This window comes from Varanus komodoensis, unplaced genomic scaffold, assembly GCF_004798865.1.
Source record: "Varanus komodoensis strain SLA01 unplaced genomic scaffold, ASM479886v1 scaffold42, whole genome shotgun sequence".
Classification (NCBI taxonomy): domain Eukaryota; kingdom Metazoa; phylum Chordata; class Lepidosauria; order Squamata; family Varanidae; genus Varanus; species Varanus komodoensis.
In genome coordinates, this window is record NW_025335972.1 from 7304431 (window position 1) to 7325039 (window position 20609).

General features: G+C 40.8%; 1 protein-coding gene across 8 annotated transcripts in view; it reads left to right on the forward strand.

Annotated features, from left to right (window-relative positions):
• SMARCA4 (SWI/SNF related, matrix associated, actin dependent regulator of chromatin, subfamily a, member 4) overlaps positions 1–20609 on the forward strand; it is a 115374-nt gene that overhangs the window by 88893 nt on the left and 5872 nt on the right. The window contains exons 27-33 of one of the 8 annotated variants that reach the window (XM_044443643.1): positions 492–719; positions 872–970; positions 1230–1307; positions 3544–3762; positions 7142–7291; positions 11369–11622; positions 13902–14010. In XM_044443643.1, the coding sequence (XP_044299578.1) occupies positions 492–719; positions 872–970; positions 1230–1307; positions 3544–3762; positions 7142–7291; positions 11369–11622; positions 13902–14010 (1137 nt within the window). Of the gene's footprint in view, positions 1–491; positions 720–871; positions 971–1229; positions 1308–3543; positions 3772–5742; positions 7292–11368; positions 11623–13901; positions 14011–20609 lie in introns of those variants that run through there. The other 7 variants (XM_044443644.1, XM_044443646.1, XM_044443647.1 and 4 more) reach the window with 7 other exon arrangements.

Below are 20609 nucleotides of genomic sequence, written 5' to 3' on the forward strand. Positions count from 1 at the left end.
AATGAATTAGATGTCTACTCAATGACTTTCAGAGCTGTGTGTTTTCATTACATGTGTGACATAATAGATGGTCCCAAAAAATTGGATACTTGTGGTTGAATGAGTTGGGTAGAACACTGGCCTTTATCTCATGGATTAGGGAATATGACTGGTTCACAGACTGGCCTGAGGTGGGTTGCAACAGTAGTGTTACCACCAGAGAAATACTGGGGGTTCAATTCAGGTCCACAAATGCATGTTTGAGATAAAGGTAGGTCTAGGAATGAAAACCTTGAACTCCAGTAGAATCCATGTATGAAATAGCATTTTCTTTTTGAAGCAGTCTAATCCCCAGCTTGGTGTAGCCTGCAGTACATGCATTCAGCATTGAGGGCCAACATTGAAGTAGTGTGGATTGAACCCTTTTGGCAGGCTGTGTTTAAAAACATAATCAAGCTGAACAAAATGTTAATCGCTCTGAATTATGAGAGCATTTTCCCCACTCCTCACAGGACTTGCAGGCACAAGATCGGGCCCATCGCATTGGACAGCAGAATGAAGTGCGTGTGCTGCGGCTCTGTACCGTGAACAGTGTGGAGGAGAAGATACTCGCTGCAGCCAAGTACAAGCTCAATGTTGATCAGAAAGTCATCCAGGCTGGCATGTTTGACCAGAAGTCGTCCAGCCATGAAAGGCGAGCTTTCCTCCAGGCTATCTTGGAACATGAGGAGCAGGATGAGGTAAGGGGGCCATGGAGGTCTTGCTGCCTCCTCCTCCAGTGGGCTGGAAGGAAATGGAATGAACCCTTGTCATCCTAGGAAGTAAATTTGAGTGTCAGTGGAAGGTGCTGGATTGACAGCCGTGGAGACTGAAGTCCTCTATCTATCCACAGACCAGATACAGCACGGGCAGCGGCAGTGGCAGCGCAAGCTTTCCCCACACTGCCTCAACCCTGTGCCTCAACTCCGACTTGGAGGAGCCACCTGTAAAGGTGAGAGGGGTAATTCAGTTGCCGCGCCCGTCCAGTCCTTAGCCTCACTGTTTAAGTCTGGCAACAAAGTTGCCAACTTGGATGATGAGCTTCTGCTATGTGGATACAGTCCACTGAGACCACCTAACTCATCTTCACATGAGTCGTCAAATCAAACATGACATGGTAGATCCACATTCACTATAGAGCTCCAAGCACGTGAGCCACCACATTGTATCGCTGCACATGCTCTGAATGGGGGAATTTTGAAATCTTTCAGGAAGAAGATGAAGTTCCTGATGATGAAACAGTTAACCAGATGATTGCCCGGCATGAGGAGGAGTTTGATCTTTTTATGGTGAGAATGAATGCCTTGCTTCTTGTATTTCCAACAGGTCAGCTTTATTTTGTGGAATTTATCCTAATGGTAGGGCATCCATAAGGAGCACTAAGTAGAACAGAGCTGGAGGTCAACTCCTGCCAGGAAGAAGAGAACAGAATGTGTGGTGTGCCTATGTGGGGTGGGGGCTGGGTGCCAAGGAGGGTGCACTTGCCAGATTTGTGCAGCATCTACCTTTGCCTTGTCTTTACGAGGAATGTGTTCAGTTTTATTCATTCAGATGGTGCATTTGGTGGGAGGGCAAGTCCTTGCATCAGCTAAGCAGCCCTCCATACAAGCAGGATGGATTACTTTACGAAAGCAGCAGCTTGAGAAACATTTGGTGCAGGTCTTTGATGGTCTAGAGTGTGTTTGAGAGAGGTGGCCAAGTGCTGTAGGAGGTTGATGCTGAAAGGGAATTCATTGTAATTGCAATGTCCACACAGAAACCAAATCTAAAACAAGACTTAAAGAAATTCCCTAAGCAAGGTGTTTGGTCTCCAATTATTTATTTACTATGTAAGCTCATTGCCTACTTTAAGACTTAAAGCAACTAACATACTGCAGGTGTTTGACTTGGGGCCAGATATCACCTCCACAAGGGTACAGCCTGCCCTGCTAGTGGCTAGATACCTTTCCTGCCAGTTACCTGAGTTCTAGAGACTGGTGGAAACACCCCATTCACTACCCCATGTTCTTCTTTTTGTCCCCTTCTCCCAGAACTATCCACCCTCCTTCAGAGCATGAAGGCAAAGGGTGGGTTGAAGCCCCTGCCCTCAGCTTATGCACTTGTGTTTCCAATAGCCACACATTGGTGGGGGGTAGTTCCCCCTACTTGTTCACCTGCTGGGTTAACAGTGGAGAGAAGCAGCTGGGGAGCAGCTTGGAGATGGCAGCTTTCAACTAGACTATACCTTATATGTCTTGCCTGTATACTATAAATGCATGTTCATTGATACCTATCATTAATGACAGTTCTGAGGGGATGGAGTTACCAGAGTGTTTGCATTGGCTTGAATTGGTGTCCTTTGAGCTCTTGAGAGGTAGAGCAAAATGCATATTCTTCTATATCAACATATACAGTTCCTTTGGAACAGAATAGAAAAATGGTCTCTCTGTCTTTCAGCAAGCTCCTGAGCATACATGCTGGCCTGCAAAGCCCATTAACATGGAAATAAACTACATTAATGGTAGGCAGGCTATTTCCAAGTGTATGTAGGATTGCAGCCAGCCCTCATCCCCTGCCTCAGAAGCTACCTTTCTCATGTAGCTTTTTTGTGCATCATATATTGTGATTCTTAGTACCTTTTATGATGTAAAACAACCAACTAGGTGTCAATGTATTTTGTTCCTAATTGGGTTGCATTTTGGGCCCAGAATAGATTAACAGTGTGAACCTAAATGATTTCTGGGAGCTTTCTGAGGGAAAACAACCCATCTACAGTTTTCATTCATTTTTTTAGCTTATATTTATATTCCTCTTTATCCCTGAGCACTTAGTGGGGGAGCACAACACTCCCCACTCTTTCCCCCACCCCAAATGTTATCCATCTTCACAAGATAGACGATGATCACCAAGAATCTTCAGATTTTGTCTGTTCTTAGAATTTCCAAGCAGCAGGGGAACCTCTAGCTGCAAAATTCCAAGAGTGGTTTTAACTTCATCCGCACTATACATCATGATTACCTCATAGGAAGGGCATGCTGTTGGGCTCTGTTACCACTTGGTAGCAAGTCCCAGCCTTGTCTCATGGTCCAGTGCATGCTGATGAAGCCTCACTGTCTGTCTGTAGAAACATCACTGAGGTTGCATGATGTGCTCATACTATAGACTCACGTACAAACTATTCTTATCCCTTGCTTTTCTCTCTTCCAGTTACTCAATGCTAACCACAACTGCTCTGGAACTTTTCCAGTCCTCTGATTACTTGTTGTAGAACTTGCTGCTTTCAGGATCTGAAGGCCCTCCCCAAGCTTTCTTTTGTTCCCATTGCCATCTCATCAGTCTAATTAATACATTGCATTGCAATGCAGAATATGCATTGCTGATCTTTCTGTGCTTTGTGAATCCTTATTTTAGGCTAGGATAATAGAACTGCAAAGGCTTTACTAGCTTTAAATGCCAGAGCTACACCATGGAATAAATGCCTGAATGTTTTCAACCAGAATGGCTAGTATTATTTAGCATCTTCACCATAGATTGTTTTCCTCGTAGCGCATGGACTTGGACCGTAGACGAGAAGAAGCACGCAATCCAAAGCGAAAGCCACGTCTGATGGAAGAGGATGAATTGCCCTCTTGGATCATTAAAGATGATGCTGAAGTGGAAAGACTAACATGTGAGGAAGAAGAAGAGAAGATGTTTGGGCGAGGTTCCCGTCACCGTAAGGAAGTGGACTATAGTGACTCGCTGACTGAGAAGCAGTGGCTCAAGGTATACATGGTACAGCATCGTTCTCCAATGATTTTCTAAAATTTTATTTCTACCTGTGTCTGTGTTGTCTGTGTGTCTGAATGCTGAGAAAATACCCAGTATTGGAAGTTTTGATGGCCAGCTGAGATTGGCCTACCAATTATTCAATTTAGTATAAATGCTTCCTTTACACACTAACAGGAGATACTGTATAAAACTATTAAATTGATGATCTAACCCTACCTCCTGTTTTGGCAGTAAATTTACTTAAAATAGACATCACCCTCACCATGCAAAACTTCTGTTGGGTATTATTAACTCAACTGTGTGGAAACATGTTGCTAAACTGAAATTCAATTGATCTCCTTGACAGATGTCAGACATTTCAGATGCAGAAAGCCTGCTTGCTATGCAGCTGAGTGTACCTTCTTCTTGCCTGTCCCAGCAAACATTTCATCCTACTTGTTGTTGGGCAGTGATCCAGAGATTGGGTGTTCTTCTTCTTCTTTGATCAGTAGGAGGGCAGGCTTTAGTGGCGGGAAGAAGCTGGCCCTGAGCTAGACTCAGAGGCACCACTGTTCCTCCAATGTCAGTCACCTCTGCCTGCTACACGAGAAGAGTTAGAGGCTTAATTAGCTGTGGTCTGATGCTGAACAGACCAGAATTTTTTTCCTTTGCAGAATAACCCAGGTGCTGAATTAAAGGTTAAAGAGAGGTGATTCAAGCTGAAGAGCTGCCCAGCAAAGGAGGAGACATGTGGCTGTTTTGATTAACTTACCACAAGATAAAGAATGCAAACCTGAAGCCAGAGGATCTATTTATGAAATTCAGTATCAACAGTTCCTCCCTTCCATCCTGTTGTTCAAGGACATCTCCTGGAACTCAGCTTTCAAGGCATATCTTATAGCTTCTTGTGGTGATCCAGATAAGGCACCCTCTTCATGATCTCTCAGTTCCACCCGGAGCCTCAGCTGCTTTTGTTACTGGAAATATTTTGAAACTGCAGCATTCCTTTTTATGGACTCCTGCTTGCTGGCTGAGGGAGATAACAAGAACTATGGACCAGCAACACAGAAAGATGAATGGATCCATAGTCTACCCTGTGGTAGCTAAGATGGCTTCTACCATTGAAAATGTTCTAACTTGCATTAAGGACATAAAAGAAGAGTTATTGAAGGCATTTGTACCAGTCTCATACACTGCAGAATTGCTTTTGGTTTGAAGGTTTAAATTTTGTGTCTAATGATTCAAGTTGAAACATTTTTGGATATAACTGCTGCCTTCTCTTCTTATTTCTGAAGAATTGATAAGAGGGAACTTGTTTTCTCAGAGAAGGTGGTTTTTCGGTATTTATCTTCAAGAGAGTATTGAAGTCCATAGACTGTTGAAGTTCATAGACTTCAACAGCATCTATCCCATTGAAGACCTATAAAAATCTTTGCTGGAAAGTTTGAGTTAGGTGCATCCAGTCAGGGTTGATGTTCCTGATCAGAGTCAGTGCAAAGCAGCTCCTTGTAACTTTGATGGGGTAGTGAGGTTACCTATCTTGGAGATGAGTTTCACATTCTGGCTAGCACGTTTCTTGTCTTCTTGGGTTAGGGTCAGGGGCTGAAACCATCTGGTAGAGCAGATTCTTTGCATGCATGAGGTCTTGCGTTCAAGCAGAATTACAGATGGACCAGAGGCAGGAATAGAGCTCTGCCTGACACATTAGAGAATTACTGCTTTTCACCATGGGTTACTAGGCTAGAAGAGAAATTGCTCTGACCCTAAAGTCGATATCGCATGCTGAAATTGACCATTTCACTTAGGACGTTTACCAAGATAGTTATACTGGCTGTGGCGATTTAGAAGGATTTGAGTTTGTATACTCCTACCAGGATGATACACCCATAGAGACTGAATCTAAGACAGAATTAAGGGATCCTAGCATGTTTATAAGCAACTGCAACTGGACCCATTTCATTCTTCTCAGAGGATCCATCATCTATATGGTTCCAGATACCAGCTGTGCTGCATATGAATTCCAAGGATGGGAGACTGAAGCTCAGATCCTGGATCTACCTTTAAGTGCTTTCCAGCTTATCTGATGGCAGTGCTGTAGAAGACCTATCAACCACTCCAGACCTTACTCTAACTAACTAGATTCCTGGCTGGCTATCAATTCTGGGGAAGCAAAGAAGATTCACAGAGGTGGTACAGAGTTTTCCACACCTCAGATCTGCAAGGTATAGTCGCAGTGACTAGGCTTAGGAGCCTTGTTTTGTCCTGTCCGGATTACAACATTTTCAGGATGCACTAGGCACAGTGCTTCAGAATTCATACAGACAACACTTCTACATCAATCTAGTGATTTTTCAGGTGTTCCCGAACCTTAGGAGACCAGCTTGGGTCTTTTTCACCAAGTAGAACATTGCTTACTGGTCCTGATTTGAGTTTGACATGGGTTCAAAACCTTGCTGAAAACATGCTCAGTACTTCGGCGCTTTGGATTTGAGTTTACTTTCATTTTTGTGCTTTAACCTGTGAGCCCTGACATTGAAAGATTCATGGCAACAACTTTCCTTTGCAGGTGAAGATGCTGTGAAAAAGCCTTTGTGAATATACACTGCAGACAGTGGATTTGAAGTCCTACAAGCTATAAAATATCTGCTGATGGAGGCAAAAATCCAAACACACCCAGCTGTTTCTCATTGCATCAAACAGACTTCTAACATTAACTTTGGAATTGCAAAATTCTTACTTCAGCAGTATTTATAGGTTCAAGTTGACTTCTGCACCCAGATCTGGTATACTGTGATGTTCCATGTACTGCCTTTAGAGCGTATCATCAGATCAGTCTGTGGGCATGGAAACTATGCAGCTGCCTAGAAATGAGCTGTTCAGGTGGTGATCTGCTTTATTTGTTGCCTGTGTGCTGAGCAGGCAGACAAGGAGGGATCAAGGTGCATATTTCAGAGTGCTGTGTGATTTCTGAGAATGGCCTACTTTTTACTAGGAAGACCCAGAACTCATGTGCAAATGAAATAATTACAAAAACCACGAACAAAACTCAGGATTCTGAAGTTCTTGGCATGTCCTACTGTCTTCTATCCAGTCAGGTCTGAAGTACCATTAGCTAATCATCAGAAGGTTACTTTTGAGAAATCTAGAAGCTTGCTGTTATGGAATGTCTGTGTCTGGCACAACCTTGCGTGTGTAGGGTAGTTGTTTTAGGGTCATGGACCTTCCTAACCACCTTGGTGACTGGACCACTGCCCAGCAACAAATAGAACAGAATATTTGATCTGAGGCATAAATTTTCCTTCTGCTTGTTTAATGGGCAGTAATCCAGAACCTGCCTGTTTTGGGGTGGTCTGTTGACTTCCGTGTTCTTGCTGTGTGGGGTCTTCATTGCTAGGCTAAGACTAAGTGGTTGTCCAGAGGAAGAGATGGTGACCTCTTAGTCCATCCCAGAGACATTTTCCTCAACATCTGCCCCCTGTTGACTGGGCAGGAAACGTGCCCCGTGTCTGGACCGCTACCTATCAAACAAATAGAAACAAGGAAGGTAAGACCACATTTTCTGTTTTACACCATGTTTGAGGGTGGCAGGGAGAAAGCTAGTCTAGTCCTTTTGCTTCTGCATGAAGTTAGACATTTTAGGAAGGGTAATGAAGATCATGTTAACTCAGAAAAATGACCTGCCAAGCAAGGTTATATCTCTGCTGCTTTTACTGCAAATCACCTCTTTTGTTTTTTCCTGCTAGATCCAAAGAATTTGTTTTATATTTTAAAAACTGCAGAAACTGTATTAGCTGCAAGGAACAAAAAGGCAACCAAGCATGACTTTAACTCTTTCTAAACAAAGGGTACTTCCAGACGGAGGAATCTAAGCACTAACAAGTGGAAGGCATAGGGCAGCTATTCCATCTTTCCACAAAGAATTTTCCATGGCAAGAAAAAACATGGAAGAAGAAGTGGGGAAACCTAGGAGAGTTACAGTTGGGTGACTTTGTTATCCAGACCCTTTCACTTCTAGTTCCTTGGATCAAGACTTGATTGTCCATGTAAAGTCTTGTCTGGACATACCCTAATTAGCTTATCAGCTTTTAGAGAAAGAAGCAACTTCCACTGATGGAGACAGTGGTGAGTCAGGTGAAGGTGCACTTTCTTCCTCTGACGCAACAGGTGGATGGGAGCTGAAGCAAAGAGGGACACAAGAGAACATTATTCCTGATAGCCCAAGTGCAAAACAGCAGCAGTATGACTGGAGCAAAGCTGAAATCCAACATACCTGGAGGGTCCAGGCTGGAAAAGGCTTTTCTAGGGTGGTCAGCTTTATTTAAAAAGCTGTAATGTGGCAAGAAATTCAGCCACCCAGTGCTCCTTGCCTGAAATGCTAATCAGTTGAATGTGGCCAGAAATGTCCATAGGCCCTTGGAAGAAATGTGAGGGCAAATCCATCAGTGTCTATCAGGCAGCACCTGGGAAATAGACAAATGGCTTCTTTGCCAACTTTTCACCAAAAAAAAAAAGCATTGTCCTTAGGATAATGCTTTTCTCCTTGCCTTGGAGCAGGTAATCTCATCCTGCCTTTGTTAAGAAAGGGATTGTTTGGGATCTTGCTGTAGCCCCCTCAGGAGAACATGATGGTATAAATCTTTAAGCCTAGCTCTGGGCTATGGAAACTAGTATAAAGGTCTGGCGAAACCTGGCTTGATTAAGGCTCCTTCACTAAGTTCCACCCTGACATGTTATGGAATACAACAAATGCTAGATTGATGTGTGGCCACAAAAGAATAATGTTTCACTGGTTGGGTGCAGAATTTCTTGGATGTGTCTTCCCTCCCTGTCCTGCCCCATAACCAAGGACAATCCCCTGTTGAAGACAAAATGCAAGGGCTTGGATAGTGGAGATTTTGGTCAGAAACCCAGGGAAGGTATTGACAAGCTGTATTCTCCAGGAAATATGTAAAAGCCTTAGGCCCTGAGTTTCTAATGCAGTATCCTAGTAAGAGAAACTATTTTATATACCTTGAGAGGTTTTGTCATTTTATTTCATGGGACAATAAATATCATTTCTGTTCTGGAACAAGAAAAAGAAAGGAACTTTTAGCTCTTGGAGATTTCCTTCAGACTCTGCTATTAACATTTCATACCTGTGCCTTTTTTAAAATGTAAGGCACTTCCAGCTAGAGCCCAGGGGGCATCTCCAGCATTTCTGACCCGTGTGCCTGTGTGATGGACATTTTGGAAGGCTCTGGCATGGTCTTCAGTGGTACATTTGTCAAATCAGAGTGATCTGTTGCTGCCTCTTGAAGAGGAACAGCAAAGGAGGGAATGGGTGTCCCACAGCTAATGTTCTGCACATCTTCCATCCCTTCTAGGTAGGTACTAATTGACACGGAGCCCTGACAGATAAAAAGGAAGTTACCTATATTCCTGTATTTGTAGTTTGCTGAATAATTGCATCTCCCCCCCCCCTTCTCTAGAGGTGACCTTGGCAGAGCCATGCACTGAAATATGCAATAGAGGTGAGAGGAAGGGAAGGAACGCTACAGCCCTGCCCATCCTTATGTTTGGTATCGGCTCTGAGGGAGATGAGGCAGCACTGTATGTTGGGCTCCACTTGAGCAGAATTAAAGAGAACCATTTCAAGAATTATGTATACAGGATGGCAACCTCCAGATTTATGGGAAGACAAGGAAGTGGGGCTGAGAAATCAAAGGCATATGTTGAGGGTATCCCAAGTGTCTAAATAGGAGTCCAGTGAATTTTCTAGTTCCAGAAGTCATTCAGGAGCCATTTGCATCTCTCCTGTTTGTGCTTTCTCTATGTCCAAAACTAACCAGATTTGGTTTGAGTCATGCAAATGCCAGGTCTGAGTTCTTTGGTGGTTGACATTGCTGTGCCTGTAGCACAGATTCCTGCAGAATATTTGTGAAGTCGGCTTTGAGTGTATGGCACCAAAGGAGGAGTAGTATAGGATCAGAGAGGCAAGGAACGCCATACTTTTGTAAAACAGAGAGATGAACAGCCTACAGCCATACACACACATTACTTTCGCATTGCCCAGGATTGTTGTCAGTGTAGAACAGGGCGCATAAACAACTCTTAAGTTGATTGGTGCTTGGAGGTAGGATGGAAGGGAATTTTGAGCCAAAGGAGGTGATTTTCAAGGTTAGTTTCTCTTTCCTTTCCCCATAGAATAATCTAAGGGAGGAGATGGATTGACCCCCTCATACGAAACTGCCTGGCCAGACCATAAGTTTATCTAGCCCAGTCTTATATACTCCAGCTACTAACAGCTCTCTGAACATGAGACCTTGTTCATGCAGACCATGTGCTTGACCACTGAGCTAAAGCCCCTTCCCATTTGAAATGTAAAAAGCCATCAGTTGAGTCACTTTATTCTAATGTAAGCAAAAGTCTAATGTATGCAAAAGGTATGTGCATCATACTGCAAAAAAGGGAAACATGCCAAGTGCTAGTTACTCAGGTGCCTAGAAATTTGAACCTGGCAATTAGGAATTTAATAGTTTTATATAATTGGTATCCTTACCATTCAGAGTTGCACCTAGGGATTAGAAATGCCTTTCAGTCTTGCATTCAGGTGCAGTCAGATCTCTTTGATCTCATGCTTTAACCCTTATACAGGAGGTCTTGTGAGGATGATGTTTCCTGGCCCAAGGTTCTCAGCATGGAAGCATGGATCTCTCCCCCCACCCTCTCTCTCTCTCTCTCTCTCCCCCCCCCCCCCCCCCCCCCCCCCCCTCTCTCTCTCTCTCTCATTCCCTTCCCCTTTTGGAGAGCCTGCAGATATTTGGGCATGAATGACCATCTTCATGCCTCAATATCTTTGTATTGCCACTCCTCTCCATATGTTTACTTTCCACTGTCAAAATGTAGACTGTAAACTATTTGCATATGAAATCTTGTAAATCACAAGTATGCATTGAAGACACTGTTTGGATAACTGGTAAGGACTAGAACCATGCTGGCAGGCCATTCTTCCCTTAAAAGCCCTCCCACAGTTTGCTGACACAACTGATGGTGTCAGAGTTGCAATCTTAGGTAACTTTTCTCTGGTTGCTAAATACTGGAGAATGTTTACCCGTGTATGACTAAAGAAAAAGGAAAGATGGGCAGTTTTTACTCGTTGAGTTTTCCTACTTCTGTTATACATGGCCTGCAGTCCACCTGCTTCTTTTACTCTCCTGATATTCAATCTGAAGCAGTAATATGTATGGTTAATAGGTGGTTAGTAGGTGCAGATCTCTTTGCAGCTTTGAAAGAATCTTGCATCTGAGCTGGCAGGATGGGGCATCCCCACTCCCTGCACTGCATAGCTTCTACCAAATCCTCTGCAAGATCCCTGTCTGCTGGCCCTGTTTAACATGAGAAGAAAAGCTCATAGGTAAGAAAACCAACTTTCCTTTCCCATCCTTGCAGTTGCGGCAGTCTGTGTTTCTGGTTAACCTGGGAAATAGCATCTTATGGGAAGTAGTCCACTTAAAGCTCCATTACTCACTGTGCTAGATTGCTCGATTGTGTGTGAATGTTTGTGTTTTACCATTTCACGGGTGGTATCTTCATGCATCCTGTTCATTGTACCTGGCTGACGGACTGCTGCTCCTGTCTGTAGGCCATAGAGGAGGGCACACTGGAGGAGATAGAAGAGGAGGTGCGCCAGAAGAAATCCTCTCGCAAACGCAAGAGGGACGTGGATGTCAGCTCATCCACCCCAACCACTAGCACTCGCAGCCGGGACAAAGATGATGACAGCAAAAAGCAGAAGAAGCGTGGCAGACCACCTGCTGAGAAGCTGTCACCAAATCCACCCAACCTCACCAAGAAGATGAAGAAGATTGTTGATGCCGTGATTAAGTATAAGGACAGGTAACAACAAGAAAGCAATGTTTTTATTTATTCAAAAATGTTACTTCTCTTCCAACTTCTATTCTCACAGTAAATATTCACTTTGTGAAATAATTCCTAAACAAACTTGCTCTACTCTTTGTACTATACTGTGCTTCAAGGATGGGGAGGACAATGTACTGAGCATTATGTCACAGACCATTACTTAAAAGGCAAACTGTGAATTAGTTCCATATAATCAACATAATTTGCATTTTTTTCACTATCATGAAGAGCCTGCAGTAGAGTTGTTCAGTTGGTGTGTTGTTCTGCAGAAATCTTTTAAATTCATAATTTGAACATCTCAAGGTTAAAAAAAAAGATACATGGGTTCATGGAAATCACTTGTTGATGAGTGAACTCAGTATTGTGTCCTTATCGTTAGATGAAACAAAAGGTATGAGTGATATTTTTGTGCAAAGGGGGGGTAGAAATATTCTCCTGTATTGGGTTGATATTTTCCATTTTTTTATGATGCCGAGCACCTGGAGTCCCATTAACAACTGAAAACACGAGTTCACCCTCATGATAGCATAGCACAAAACCCCACAACCAAACAGGACAATCTTGCCATGAAGAGGGTGCAAATCTCACCACTTCCTCTTCATGAACAAGAGGATCCTGCGTGTCTAATGTTTTCCTTGACAGTTCATTGTTTGACAGTGGTCAAGAAAAACCAAAGTAAAGAAAAAGCCTACTTGGTGCCTCTGTAGGTTAGTGCCCAGGGTTGGTAGTTGCTGCACTATAACAACAGGTAACCCCCAGGACATTGGCCTAGTGGATCCTTGAAATTGGGCATCTCTGCAGAAGCACAAGTGTGATTAAAACAAGGATTTTTTTTTAAAGAATTGTTCCCCCACCACTGACAACCCCTCCTGTGCCACTTGAACACTTTGAAGGGACTTTTCATAGCTATCAAAATGGAGATTGAGAAAGCCAACTCTCAAGACAGTTTTTACATTCATTTAGGGAAAAATATTGAAGTGACAAAAACACTGCACTGAGCAGAAAACTGCTCATAATTGTGGTGGGATGGCAGGAAGCTGATTTCCTTGCCTGTTTGCACACATGTGGATATGGGGGGTGGGTTATCACAGCAGGGGCATCAGCAAAGCAGCACAGCCCCAACCAGGCACTTCTGCCCAGCTGATTCTTAGCCCCCTGCTTGTTTGGGGCCATTCCTCTGGCATGCATGAGGGGGCTTTCCATAACACCACCCAGCTGGTTTCTTCCCTTTTGGCCAAATATAGGTCAGATCCCTCACCCCCACCCCCGCCATGCTCTTCTCTGGAACTGGAGACAAGGGTGCTTGATCAGTTCTCTCATTCTCTCTGCTGTTCTCTAAGGCATGAGCCCTGTTTGTGCAGCAAAGCCATACTAAGCTCACAATCACAGATGTTCAAGAGAGGAGTCATATTCCTTGCAGATGTGTCTCCTGGGAGAACTGCTGGGAAGACTGAGAGTGAAGGAAACGGTGGGAGGGAGAAGGGTCACCATCATAAGTCTGCCAAGCACATCAAGGCAAAAAACTGTGAACTGTGGTAACTACACAAAGTTATTTGTCTTGATGTTTACTCAGTCATTCACTGCATTTGCACAACAAGTAGCCATGCATAGTTACCATAGTTTGTGGTTTTTTACCTTGATCTTCTTGACAGAGAATCAACTTGTTTCCATTCTCCTCACATAGTCATTTCACTGTTGGCTTGTATTCCATCAAGCATTGTGCCTGAAATTCAGTTCCAAGATGCATTAATCCCTGCCAATGTCACTGCCACTTCCTCATTGGTCACACACACAGGCTGGGTGGCTGGAGTAACTCCTACAGTTGTCATTCTTTCCAGAAGACTCAGTGGTAGTTGCATACCAGGACCCTGGAATTCATGATTCTGGATTCAGGCAGCACAACAAGCCATGGTGGCATGGAGAAGCCATAGAATAAACTGTTGTTTCTTAGTGTGGTTTCTAAAGCTCAGTCTCACAATGGTGAAATACTGTGTCTGGGTTTGGACAACAGAACAGACAACAATGGTAAAAAATGACAACAGCTTTTCACATTGTCTGAATCTAGCAACTGTGCCAGCCGCTGATACACTGCAATATTAAGTGCAGCACATATTACTCTTTGTAACTAAAGTCACCTATCTGTTTTGATACTGAGACTTTACACATACTGAGAATCATTGGAAGCAGTGAGCTAACCTCTTTGTTAAAAAAGAAGCAGTCCATTTTTAAATGTTTGCCTTTTTCTTGTCTTGTAGCAGCAGTGGACGCCAGCTTAGTGAAGTCTTCATCCAACTTCCTTCTCGTAAGGAGCTTCCAGAGTACTATGAACTCATCCGCAAACCAGTGGATTTCAAGAAAATTAAGGTAACTCTTCCTTTTGCCCCCAGCTTAGCAATCATCTTGCTATCCTCTTTCTATAATTCGAGGATAGCCAGCAGTTTACGGCAATATTCGTATTGGCCACCCTAAGGAGAGCACACAGTCCATCATGTGACAGCAGTGCGGTGTGTCTCATTTGAGACAGAAGTGAAAAGATGAGTGGAGGTGGCACCAGATGCCCTCACTGCAGTGCTGGCCTAGGCATCTTGTACGGACTGCTAAAGTACTGCAACTGGGGTGATGCAATGCTGTGCTTCAGCAATCACAGATGTACACATGCTAAGTCTTTCTCCTTTTGCTTTGAAAAGCTCGGTTACCAAGTATTTGAGCATTGTGGCTTTGTGCCAATTGTTTGCACAAGGGCAAGTGAAAAGGGATCAGCTAGTGCCCTTTCATTGACACATACAGCAGCAGTATTGGTGGGCATGTTCTACATATTCTGCTTTATGTCCAAGAACATTCTCTTGTCAAACTGATGATGATGATGATGATGTTCGTCCATCATTTTCGATGAGGACCTTGACATCTAACGGGTTGTGAGTTGTCCACGGTGTGTCTGCAGGTGGCTGTTAAGGCCAATATGGGCAAACAAATGACTTTTAAGGAAAAGGCTATACAAGCATCAATGTTATAGTTTAGCTTTTACTTTCTGTATTACTGCAATGCTGCTTTTATTTTGTGGTGTATTTTGTATTTTATTCTAAGGCAGGCAGATAGTGCATTTGAAGGGTGGAGAAATGAAATAACTATCGAGATAAATATTGTAAATACTATTGAACAGAATAGTTCAATCCTTTCTTGTAGAGAGTCAGTGTGGTATACTGGTAGTGAGAGTGTGGCATTAGGGCTCAGGAAACCCAGATTCTTGTCCCCACCTTGCTTGACTTTGGGCCAGTCACTGACTCAATGGCTAACCTTTATCTCAGGGTTGTTGTGAGGATAAAATGGAGAGAAGAAGACAATGTAAACTACCTAGGTATTTGTGCAGGAAAAAGGATGGAATGAATGAATGAAATGAATGAAATGTAAGTTGTCTTGATAGCTTCGGGCAGTTCCAATTTGCCAATACTCATTTTTACTTAGAAACATCTTAGACAGAAGTGGTTGGATGAATTAGCATTTGTATGCTATACTAAGCTTGTCTATTTCAAGGAGCTTCCAACTTATGCACAAGAAATTTCCGTTCATGTGCTGGTTCTTTATTATTATCAGTGAGCTCTTAACAAGTGCATTTTTTTCTCCCCTCCACATTTCAAGTTTTTGGAATAGCTGTTTCATTCAAGCTTTTTGGTTTTAGTGTAAAAAATAAAAAGCATAATTCAGATTAGCAAAGTTCTACCCTGTTCATCAGCTGAATGGAGCAAATAATGGTTTCCCTTAATGCCTCTACATGTTAATTCTTCTGTCCTTGAGGGCTATCTCAAAGGGCTACCCAGCTGTGCCACTACTTTCTCTGCTCCCCCTTTCTTTTTTTTGGAAGAAAAAAACCATAAATACAAAACTTCACAACAATAATAATAAAACATAACCAGAAAACAATAATTAAGAAAAGAATAAATGTTAGAGGGCACCCACCACCCCGGAGACCAGTACTACCACCATTCACATACTATAACAATTAATAATATATAATATACTTCAATTATACCCATATCCCCTCCAGAAATTCATACAACCTTGACTGGGTTTATAGCCTTTGCCTTCTATCAGTACTGCTTTTACAAAATCTTCCCAAATTTCATTATATTTATTTGCTTTCATTAACCCTTTTTAATTTTTATTTCTGTTGTCAGTTTATTATTACCTACCTTATTCCATAGTTCATTATACCATTCATGCCTTTGCAAAACCCAATTCTGTTTCCAATATTTAACTATCACTAGCCGAACTGCCATTATCATACTTATAATCAATTCTTTCTTAGCTTCATTTATATCTTGTTTTTCTATCAACAGTAATAACACCATTCCCGGTGGCATTTCTAAATCTATATCTAAAATTCCTCCAATTTCCTTAAATACCACAATCAAATCTTTGGTATATTTTCACAATCCCACCACATATGTTTATAAGTTCCAATCTCTTTACCACATCTCCAACATATATTAGAGTATTTATCATCAATTTGATTTAACTTAACTGGTGTTAAATACCGTCTCCATATTACCTTGTATCCATGCTCTTTAATTCTGACATATTCTTATATACTCTTCTATTCCAGATATTGTTCCAATCCTTATCTTTTATCTCACCTACATCCATTTCCCAAATTGATTTTAAACATTTTGTCTGATCCCCTAACTCCATTAATATCCTGTAGATTTGGGCAATTCTTCCGTTACTTGTATATTCTTCCTTAGTCTCACATTCTTTTATAATCATTTCAAATTTTGTTAATTTTCTTCCTCTTTAAATTTGTCCTCCATCTTTATCCATTTTTCTAATTGAATTAAATTTAACCAATTTAATTTAACCTCTGGCAATATACTCCTTAATTATATTATATTTTTATCTTATTTTTCCAATCTTCCTATTTTTATATATGGTTATTTTTTTTATTAATCCAATCCTTTAATTCTATTTTTGGGAATTTCTCCATTTCGACCACTGGTGTTAACGGAGAAATTCCCGGGATTAACTGGTGTCTCCTTTTTTCCCATACTTCCATTGTATTTTTTTAAAAGGGATTTTGAATTCTCTTAATAATCTTTTTAATATCCTTTTAAACCAATATGTCTCTAAATGATCACCTATTTCCCTTAATTCTTTTAATTCAAATTTAATTATTAATTCTTTATTTTGGGCTATAATATCTGGAACTATCTTTAACTGGTTTGTAACCCAATACTTTTTAACATCTGGAATGCCCAATCCTCCTTTTTTTGTGATTCATACCATAATGCTTTACTTACTCTTGCTCTCTTCCCTCCATTACAATAAACCTCCAATAATTTCTGCATTTCCTTTAATTCTTGATCATAAAACCTGATTGGGATCATCCAAAACAAAAAATTAATCTTTGGCAGAATTTTCATCTTTGTTACTGCTATTCTTCCAAATCATGATAATGTTACTGTTTCATATTTTCCTATTTTATCTTTTATATCCTCCTTTAACTTCTTTTTTAATTCTTGACTATCTTTTGGAATCTGAATTCCTAAATATCTAATATTATCTACTATTTTAGTTTATATTTTTCTTTTAATATATCCAATTCTTCACTGTTATGATTATATAATATCATTTTGGATTTTTCCCAATTAACTTGCAATCCACAGTATTTCCCAAATTCCTTTAAATGTAAATATAGTCTCTCTATAGTATTTATTGGGTCTTGAAATGTTAGCAATGTGTCATCTGTGAATAAATTAATTTTGATTTTCTGACGTACTCCAATTCCTTCTATCTGTGTATCATTCCTAATTGCATTTGCCAATATTTCCATCATTAAAGCAAATAATATTGGGGATAAAGGACAATCCTGTCTCGTCCCTCAGTTTAGGATTATTGTTTTCTGTAATACCATCATTTACCATTATTTTTGCTGTATTTTTTTCATATAATTGATTTATTACTTTCTTAAACTTTACTCCAAATCCCATCTTCTCTATTAAGATCTTCATTTTGACGATTTCACACAGTCATAGTATGCTTGCCTTTATATTTTGCTTCTCAGTATAATAGTTAATATTTAAAACCCTCCTTACCACATCTGACATTTGTTGACCTCTTATGATTCCACATTGATCTTTCCTTATATATTTATCTATAAATTTATTCAATCTATTTGCCAATATCGCTGTAAAGATCTTAGCATCTTGATTAATAAGAGATATCAGTCTATAAGATCCTGGGTTTGAAAGGTCTTTATTGGGTTTTGCTATCAATACTATCATGGATTGTCTCCAAGTGCATGGAATTGTTTGCCCTTCCATAATTTTATTAAACATTGTTTTCATTAACACCTGACATCACCTGTGTCTTCATTTCTCTTATTTCTTGTAGAAGTATAACAGAACTGTCCAATTGTATTGATGTAATTGCTGATTTTTCTTGTGGTTTTTTCAGTGATTTTTCTGGTTATGTTTTCTTTTTTCCACCCATCTCTACTCTTTTTAGGCGCAAATCCGATGGATGAGGTTTATAAGAAGAATCTTGCTTTACTCTAGGTATTTGCCAAACTGTCTTCAGCTCCTGCCTAATGTTGTCTGCACTTTTGCTATGTTTAGGCATACAGTCTACATTTATTATTTCCAACTTAGAGGAGAGAATTCTTGAATTTAATGCTCTTATTTGCCAATGATAATTGCAATTGAACTGTCAAACAATATATAAATCAGTAGCTGTAATTTGACATTCAGCCAGTGGAGGGAGCTCACATATTACTATTTGCAAATACGATCATTATATTTGTTTTGTTTTTGTTTTGCTTTTGTTTCTCTTTCGTTTCTATTCATCTTCCAGTGTTTCTCATAATAAAAATAAAATAGCACAAAAGAATTAATCCTGGGATATTAATTAACTTTGATATACAGTCCTTACAGCTCTATCCAAATACTTTCTCTTTCAATACATTCAGCACTTTCTTGGCCTTCCAGCTGCACGGGGCGGGGAGGGAGGAGAGTCTTTTCTTATCAAGAAAAACAACCCCCCCCCAAAAAAAATCAAGAAAAACAATCTCCACTCCAACTTACCTCCCCATCTCTTCAAGCTGCTTTTTGAGTTATTGTAACAAGTGGCTGAGGTATTTATAACAAACACTTTTTCTCAATCCGTAATCAGCCAAAATATCGCTTACGCTGGGCTAGGCCCAGAAGTTCCTTCTCACAAAAATAACTCTTGCTCCACGTCTGTTTTTCAGATCCTCCCAGGAGATAAACAAAGGAATTGACTTACATTTCATGCAATTGTCCAGTGTTTCTTAACCTTTTTTTAAATAAATTTTATTATTTTTTCCTACAGTCTGGTATTAAAAACAACAGTTATTTAAGACATTGGATATACTGGGTTGACATCTTCCTCATTTTAACAGTCAATAACCAATATTCAAATCTACGCATAGTCCCGTTTCTCTAACTGAGTTCCAAGTTTGGTAGAGATATGGGTCCTCCTTCTCCTTCAGAGACAGAAGTCTCTCCAATATAGCAACTGAATCCCCTAATGACTTATTTGTGTTAGATGTTGCCTCTCTTGATCCATCTTTTCAATTTTCTTATCAGAATCATCAACCTTCTTTTTCACTTCTTGTATCTTCTGTTCATTTTGTTTTATTTTAATACTGGAACCTGCAAGTTGATTCATTATCTTCAAGACATGAATATCCAATTTATCCAGCCTTTCCTTTTGTTCCAAAGCAAATTCTTGTATAGCATTTTGCATAGACTCTTGAGATGCTTGCATAGATGTTAGAGATGCTTGTATTGCCAAAAGTGTTGTTTGTATGTCTTTTTGAGATTTTCCCAAATCCATAGTTTTTAACTGATGTGTTGGGCTTTGGGAAGCAGACATAGGTGCCAAAAATGATGGGTGAGTTTTTTCCATGATGAAAGTGAAAAGTTTAATTGAAGCAATTTTTAAATAACCTGTTGTGGTACTAAATGGCCACTAAATAACAGCAAATAATCATAAAGAGAGGAAAAAAGGATTTTTTTTTTTTTTTGGCAAACAGTGTATCTGTTAAAGGATAAAATGACCACAGGGTGGCAGCAAAAGGTTATTTGTTGCAGAAACTGGACCGATCAAGAGATACAAAAACGAAACAGAAAGATAACTTTTTCTACCAATTAATATACAATAAGTTCAAATTTAGTTCTTCGCCCTTGGGGAGATTAAACATAAAAAAAAAAATCTCTTCCAAGTCTCAGATTTCCCCAGTTTCACTTAATCTCCCCTAGATTTGTTGCTGCTTGAACTCCACAGGGAGAAGTTTCCTCCCTCCGTCAAGAGGGCCTTTCTTTTGTTATTCAGAATAATAGTTATTTCACAGGTTCTTTCACAGGCAGTATTTTGAAAGATTTGAATGCTCACCCAGCAGATCTGATGCCCACTTTTAAGCTTATAAGCTTCTTTTTTTTTCCTTCGCTACTAATCCGGTGCCAGCAGCTTGTATGTGGGGGGGGGGGAGTGCACCCCTCTCTCTCCGTTCACTGAGAATTTCCCTGAATTTCTCCCGGCAGGTGGGGGACCCCCCCCCCCACCAGGCAGAAGTATGCTCAGACTTCTAATCCCTGCCCTGAAGGGGTTTGGATGGGCCTCCCAGGGCCCTCTGTAGAACAGATTTCAGCGTGAAATACGGGATCCCCGTTCCCCACAGCTGTCTCGCCGCAACATCAACCAGAAGTCCAGTTTTTCTTAATCTTGATTTGAGTATATTTTAATCATGTTTTCGTCCATGATCAGGAGGAGTAGATTTTTTAGCATCCGAGGTCCATCCCGGCTAGCTCCGCTCCCCCCCACTTTCCTAGCTTAATAAATTGGTTCATGATTCAAGGAGTTCCATTGTAGTCACAAAATCCAGCATGTTTTTAAACTCCCATAACAACATAGATAAAACTCAGTAATAGCTGTTTTGTATTCTGATGGTT